We start from the raw sequence: 7,997 nt of genomic DNA on the forward strand, positions 1-7,997 counted from the left end.
AAAATATATAAATAGAACAACGAAACTATATCAAAAGGCACGAGCCGCTGAACTTGACAAATATCGCAACGACGAAGAAAGGAAAGCGGAATTAGAAGAACATACTCTCGAAAATTTTCTATACGGATTACCTCGTGAGATACGCCAGGAGGTTGTAATAAAAAATCCAAAATCGTTAGATGCTGGATTCGATCTAGTCATGGAACTAGAAAGAAAAATAAAAAATCATAAGCGAGCTCGCAATAATTATGACAGTGATTCGCCAGATGACTACCGGAAGTCCAGAAGAAACCACTCGAGTAGGCGATCCCACAAACGAGTTTCGTACCCAAACTCTCCAAGCCCATACGATAGGTATCACAAAAGACATTACCGAGATGTGTCTAGTTCAAGTTCAACCGCGAGCTCTACTTCTGAGTCCAGTGATGACGAAAGAGCCAATCACCATCGCACTTACGGAATGCATGTAAGGAGGTATCGTTCATCCTCGGCATCCACCGACACTTCCAGGTCTCGCGATCGGAATGGAGAGAAAACGCCCGAACGTAGGAAGCAGTGAAAAAAATTATTTTGCTGGAAATGCGGCAACAAGGGTCTGGACGGAAAAACTTGCGGAAAATCTCGTGCAAAATCCCCGTCACCCAGTAGGAAGAGAAATCATCCAAGATCCAATCGTCATAGATCATCCTCTACCGAATCCACCGGTTCTTTAAACTCGGAAGGCGCTCACCGCGTGTCACACACGGTGAGCGACAAGAAATCCAAAGCGAAGGATGAAGGGAAGACCGTGAGGTTCACGGACAGAACAACACCCAAGGAAGACCAGAATACTACGTCAAGGAAGCTCCTCCACCGACGATCATCCTCCAAGTCCCCGAGCTAAGAGGAAAAGAAAATATCTTTCTAATCGATTTAGGATCCTCAGTTAACTTAGTCCAACAGGAAAGTCTTAACGATGATGCAAGGTTAGAATACAAGGAAATAATTGATATCGAAGGTGTATCAGGACACTTCGTCACCACTGTGGGAGCCGTGTTACTAACTATCGGTAATCGAAAAGTATTCTTCTATGTGGTCAAAGGATCCTCTTGGCCATACAGCGGAATACTTGGAGTCGCATATTTCACGCAGGATAATGCAGAAATATCTTTCCACCATAAAACAATAGTGACAGACGACAACCCGATACGACCAAAGCCATTTGCCCAAGCTGGAGAAATAAAAACGGCAGCATATTCGGCACAAAGAACCAAGCACGTCATAAAGGCTCGCTCACGACAACAAGTTGCGATAAGGATAGCGAATACGGAAATCACCGAAGGATACCTGCCTCGAATAGAAACTCCCCGAGACATTATAATCGGAGAAAATTTAGTGACCAATCGCCAAGGAATCTGCTACACTATTGCAACTAACGTCAGCAACAAAAATCAAGAACTCGAATTAGAACCTCAGATACTGGAACCTTTCGAATTCCTCTCAGAAGCAGAAGATTCCTATGGTGAAGCAACCATGGACCCCGAGGAACGTTTTAACCAAATTCAAAAGGCTTTAAGGTTGGATCATCTTAATGAGGAAGAACAAGAACACGTAGCTGAGATTATCAACGACTTTCCGGATCAATTCCACCTTACCGGTGACAAACTAGGAATTTCAAAAACAGTCGTTCATACAATACCTACCATAGATGAAACACCGACCCATACTAAACAGTATCGGTACCCGCCAATTCATCAAAAGGAGATTAAACGTCAAATTTCCAACTTGCTTGAAAATGACGTCATTCAATCATCCATATCACCATATAATTCACCCCTGTGAATTGTTCCCAAAAAGGCCGACTCACAAGGGAACCCAAGGTGGAGGTGATCGACTTCAGAGCGCTTAACGAAAAAACGATTGGAGATAGTTATCCTCTACCTTGCATCACGGAGACATTAGACCAAGTCGGTAGCGCTAAATATTTCTCTGTATTCGACCTAGCCAGTGGATTCCACCAGATAGGAATGGATCCTAAGGACAGAACGAAAACGGCATTTACAACACCCAATGGGCACTACGAGTACATCCGAATGCCCTTTGGCCTCAAAAACGCACTAGCAACCTTCCAGAGGTTAATGGACCAAGTTCTAACTGGACTACAAGGAACAGAGCTATTTGTGTACCTAGACGATATCGTCATTTTCGCATCATCTCTTGAAGAACATGGACAGAAGGTTCGAGCTATGCTCCAACGACTGAAGGAACATGGATTAACACTTCAACCGGATAAATGCGAGTTCTTACGCAAGGAGGTCACTTATTTAGGCCACATACTTTCAGAAGAAGGAGTCCGTCCTGACCCAAAGAAACTGATAGCAGTCAAAAATTTCCCCATACCCAAAAACCAGAAAAACATTAAACAGTTTCTGGGTTTAGCAGGATACTATCGAAGGTTCATTGCAAATTTCTCTAAGATAGCTAAACCTCTGACAAGCTTACTGAAGAAAGAAGTCACCTTTCATTGGGGACCGGAACAACAAGCTGGTTTTGAAACCTTGAGAGATATGCTGTGCAAAGAACCCATACTCCAATACCCGAATTTCAATGAACCCTTCATTGTAACAACTGACGCTTCTGACTATGCCATCGGAGCTATTCTGAGTAAAGGAAAAATTGGTCAAGCCCTGCCAATAGCTTACACCTCAAGACTTCTGAACTCTGCGGAAACCAACTATTCAACAACTGAAAAGGAGTGTCTTGCCATCATCTACGCTGTAGCATACTTCCGACCCTATCTAGACGGTCACAAGTTCACTTTGGTAACAGATCATCGTCCTCTAGTCTGGCTACATTCCGTCAAGGACCCTAGTTCACGACTGATGCGATGGAGACTTAAACTGGCTGATTACGAATATACGGTCACATACAAGTCGGGTAAAACGAAATTTTTATATAATACCTCGGTACACGAAGCAACGTATTTCACTCCCTACGAACTCATCTTTGGAAAACCTGCAAGAATACCTTCATCATATCCGGACACGAATGATCTAAAAACGTACGGTGACTACTTAGCAGAACTAATCACCCATCTGAACAAAATCAGAAACATTGCCCGCAATACATTAGTGCAGACTAAGGAAAAAACAAAGGAACGGTACGACAAGGAAATAAAACCAATCAAATTTAACCCAGGAGATAGGGTATACGTTTTAAAGGAGCCAAGACATCACAAATTCGATCCACATTATGAAGGCCCGTACGAAATTGTACAGTTATTAAAATTGAACAACACAGTCATAAAAACCGACAAAGGAAAAATCAAAGTAAAACATTTGGACAAATTAAAACCTGTGAGCTCTGTCCAAAGACCGATCCAGAATCATCAACCATGCTAAAAATAAGCTGTTCAATTTCCAGAAACAGGATGTTGCGCATAATTTTAACCTTATTCTGCGCACCACGGATCAACGGAATTCCGCAAGATGGAGCACCTGACTATCAGATTTCTCCATTAAAGAACAATATCGGCTTGCATTTTGAGAAACTCCACGACATGCGCATTTATCATGTGGAATGGAATCTGGTCACCTCGCTAGAAATCGGTGCATTCCTAAAGCATCATCCACGCTTAGAGGAACACAAACTTGAAGAAAATAAACAATGCTTATCTATGCCATGCGAGGCCCGCGTAGAAATAACCCATCTAATGGCCAGACTCGCTGACTCTCGTAAGGATGAGGATCTCTTACAAGGCATTGTTGGAGAAATAAAAGAAGAAGGAAACCGCCGGAAGTGCGGTGCACCACTCGGATTCATAGGCACTATAAGTCAAGCTCTTTTTGGAACCCTCACAGAGGCCGACGCTGAGTACTACAATATCGAATTAGATAAACTACACAAGGACCAAAATCATCTATCGGAACTACTGGCAAACCAGACCCATATAGTTCGATCAGAATTCCAAAATATACATCAGCACGTTCAGAATCTCACGATACTGGCCAATAGAAACAAAGCCACCACCGAACTACTTGCCACAGAACTAAGCAAGCAACAAAACGCCATGAAGGAAGAAGCCTACCAAATATCATCTCTAAAGTGGCTACATAGCCTGGAAAGGGACCTACCGAACGCACCCAGTAAGGGACGAGGAACTCAAACCACCAAAATCCGGAGAGCCAATAGATACACCCAAACCGAAAAGTGTCTGTTCACCACAATCCGCACACAACATTTGTTTGGAGATCCGAGCACCGATGATGAGGAACCCCGCAACACCAAGGAAACCTGGAAACCCTATGACACAGAGGATGTGTCGGAACCAGAGGACATCACTGACAACACCATCCGTGACTTCATACCAGGGGAATCCCTGAGGAGGAAACCAAGACCTATTGTATCAGGGCAGCATGGCCGCGCATCGATAAAGAGATATTTTCGAACACTATCTCCGAAGATGCATAATTAAGTGAGCAAATGAGAAATACGGAAAACACAACAAAACATAAGTTTGTGCAAAAGCATCGCCCAAATAGACGATGTTTTGTCTAAGAGGGGAGATGTTACGTATATCGACCTTCATTCCGAAACAGAAGAATAACGTAGCCGACAGGGAGCATAATTGCAGACTCAGCACATTACCCAGTGCATTGCCCGTGCCACCTACCCAGCTGGTTAGCCGAGTGCATTCCTAACGTCCTCACCGTACCTAGAGCATGAGCAAAAATCGACTATACAAGCAGCCAAAATCATGGCACAGACGCTCAGAAAATCATTCAGTTTCACGCGTAAAAGATCGGACTGCACGTTGTCACTCGTGGCTCTAACCGTTAGAGTATTAGATTCAGTGTAGTATTCGCAATCTGGCCTAGGTACGGATTCGTTATTACATACCCTAGGGAACAAGCTGGATCGGTTACCGGGCAAAATTGAGCCGCATAGACTAGTCTTTCCAAATATCGCATAGATTTGATAGATTTCTGTTCCGCCAAATTTCTTCTTGCCTTAACCTCACACACAGTCAGGTTTTGTGATCCGATTTCACAATATCTCATAATAGAAACACTGTACACGACAATTAATTAAAAACTTTTAAATTGGTTGTAACAATATATCGTAAACTCACATTTTACTCAAGTTTTAAATATCTCTTACCTATCCTTAACATTTCAGAGAATATCTACTCACGTTGGAATAGCATGGCGTGTTTCAACACCTTAAACGAGCAGCGAACCCACACCATTGAGTGCATTCTTACCGCTCCGAATTCACTCAAACATTATTCACGTTACCTCCGGTCGTTCCTTTTTTTTGGTTACTTCTAAATTTTTGTTATCAAATTTAGAGGCTAGCCTCGCTAGCCTCTACGGCGTACGTAAGAATAGTCATCATAACTCGCTGTTGTAGATACCACTTTTTTTTTATACCCTGCAAAATTCTGTGTCAGAGATTTGTTAGACAGACTGGCTAGTCGTCTAGAAATAAAGAGAAAAGTTGTCGAATATAAAATAAATTTTTTAAAATTAGATAAAAATGGGTACGAACTTAACGCTGTTATACATACCCCTTTTTTAAAACTTTCACTGTACACACTGGCTGTCACTTTCTCCTCTTTTTTTATATTGCTTCTGTTGCTTCTCACCAAGGCACTCACTAGATGCTGCGAGGATAGCTCATGGGGTACTGGCATTTTCCCCACCATGCCCATAATTTTTTGCATAGTTGCAAATAAGAGATGCATTTAGCAGTTTACGCGGCCAAGACAATGGTACGCGCCACGCCTGGCGTATTTGCGCATCATTTGCTAAATCGACTAAAAAGAGGGAACCACGGTTCCTACAGCTACACGGTACGTGGAAGATTCACCACTAGCAAAATATTAGTAGGATTTGATATCCGCCCACTAAAAGTGTCGAAAAAAAAGGCGATACGTACGATGTTTCTATAATATATGGTATTTTTTTCTACTTTACCTCCTTAGGATAATTAAAAAATTGTTACCGACCGGGGGTTAGTGCATAATTACCGATCGTGTCCCCTGGGGACACGCAGCACCGCTGCTACTTAGGGGTTTTGGGTCTTAGGACCAGGTCCGCATGGTGGGGATTCATGACATCAGTGAGGGGGTGGGGAGAGCCGGTCACACGGACGAGGGAGTGACGCCGTAGTGCTGTGTGGGGAGGGGATCAGAGCGCGGTGCGCTCCATGAATCATGGGGGATAGTGGTGGGGGATACCGTAATAATGTATCCATCTTTTACTAAACCTTCGCAAAATTAACCTCTTTAAACGTAAGATAGTAATGCAGGGTCTAGATGGCAATAATAATAATAATTTTCGGGGACATAATATATATTTATTATAAAATCATATTATAAGTAAGATCGACAGCTTTGAGTACAATGATAAGTTTTATTGATGTGCTTCTTCACCCTTTGCGCTCGAGAGGGGACTCTCGCTCGCCACGATGTTTCGCGCAGCAAGTCGAATGGCGAGTGAGAGGCGACAATGTACGTTTAGGCTAGATTTCGTTATCTCCAGTTGATAGAAGCCCATTATTGGTTTGTGAATCGGTTCCTTAGCTGTTCATGTTCTTTGACAGGAAGTGTAATGTACAGTATATATATATTGTGACGTGGTGGATTTCACCCGTCTTGTCCTCGGCGGAAAATCACGCCGAAACGCGATACGGGCCGAAAGGCCATTGCAAAGTCCAGGCAGGATCCACCGACCGCAAGGGCCTAATTGAAATTTCGATAGATTATTTTATTATTTTCTTTTGTTTTGCGTGTACTCTGCCGGAGTTCGAATAGGTGCTCGCTCGCCGTGCCCGTGAAGACGCGGAGAACGAGAGAGAGGGAGCCAGCTGGAGTCCCTGGAGGAAGGAAGCTGCGACACGCGAGGGTCGACACTCGCGCTATCTGCGGACAGCAGCTCTACTGGCCCAGGAGGCGCGCGCAACGCGGGACAGCTTGACGTCACGCGGCAGCAACGCGCTCTACTCAGCTGGTACTCAACCACGACGACTGGAAGCGGCGTACACAGCGCCACCCGACTGAGCACCACTACCGACCCCTATGGCATAGCGCCCATCGTCAGTTTGCGCATAATTATATTTCCGCGAGTTGGGAATCCAGGGACGCCTGGTTCACCCTCGCGCAAGAACGAATGTTACTCTTCGTAGGACCGAGCTGTATGAATTGTCCACAAGAGATGAAAATTATTAATTGTCGCAATGACAAATTCGAAACTGGCGCGTGGCGAAGACGCTGGGTTGAAGGATTCGTCCGCAGGGCGAATCGCCGCCCATTAGCCTAAAGGGAGGGGGTGCTATCCTTCACGCGAAGACAAAGCGCGTGAAGATGAGGGATTCCTGCTTGGACACGTGTAGACGTTAGACGTTTTGTTTTATTGGAGTCGAATTGTGAGTTACGCGAGTGCACAAAGTGCTATTGGGCTGTCGATTGGGGTTTTCTTGGATTACGCGACCAGGGAACACCACGGTAAGCGAGTCTAACTGACTTTTGGGAGCGACGTAACTTCGTGCAAATCGTGGTACCGGATTTTGGTGTTTCTCGTACGTTTTGCTTGCGCGTGTAACGAACACGCGGAGGGACAATCCCTCACCTCGAATAAGACCACGGCACGAAGGTCCGTCGACCGGCAGGGTTCACGGTTTAAAACTTTTGTTTTGATTTTATTATTGAATTCGAATTTTGTACGTTCTCCGAATTGTTTCGTGTCGTCCGCCCGTCAGGCATTTATATCTTTCGATTTTGTATCGCGTAGAACGCGCGCAGGTCCTTGACGGTCGGTTGTCGTACTTTGGTAAACGCGGATTAGCCGTATTACGATATTTGACTTGAATTCGTACGGTACGCGAAGTACCCGTTACTATTGTTTGATTGTATTTCGTTTTGTCTTTTCGATCTAGATTAATTACTATTTTTTTGTTGTAATTCATCAATTCGGTATTGTCCGAAATCGTCGCGCTTCGCGCCGCCGATTTTTCTG

General features: G+C 44.2%; 1 protein-coding gene across 1 annotated transcript; it reads left to right on the forward strand.

Moving 5' to 3' along the window:
- Positions 1-74: 74 nt before the first annotated feature.
- On the forward strand, positions 75-597 carry LOC107265437 (the record flags this gene model as incomplete). Its single annotated transcript, XM_015734886.2, is given in 1 exon segment — positions 75-597. A coding segment is annotated over 1 exon segment (485 nt), but the record flags the coding sequence as incomplete, so codon positions are not given.
- Positions 598-7,997: the final 7,400 nt, after the last annotated feature.

The sequence above is a fragment of the Cephus cinctus genome, unplaced genomic scaffold (genome assembly GCF_000341935.2).
Source record: "Cephus cinctus unplaced genomic scaffold, Ccin1 Ccin1_scaffold0218, whole genome shotgun sequence".
NCBI classification, from domain to species: domain Eukaryota; kingdom Metazoa; phylum Arthropoda; class Insecta; order Hymenoptera; family Cephidae; genus Cephus; species Cephus cinctus.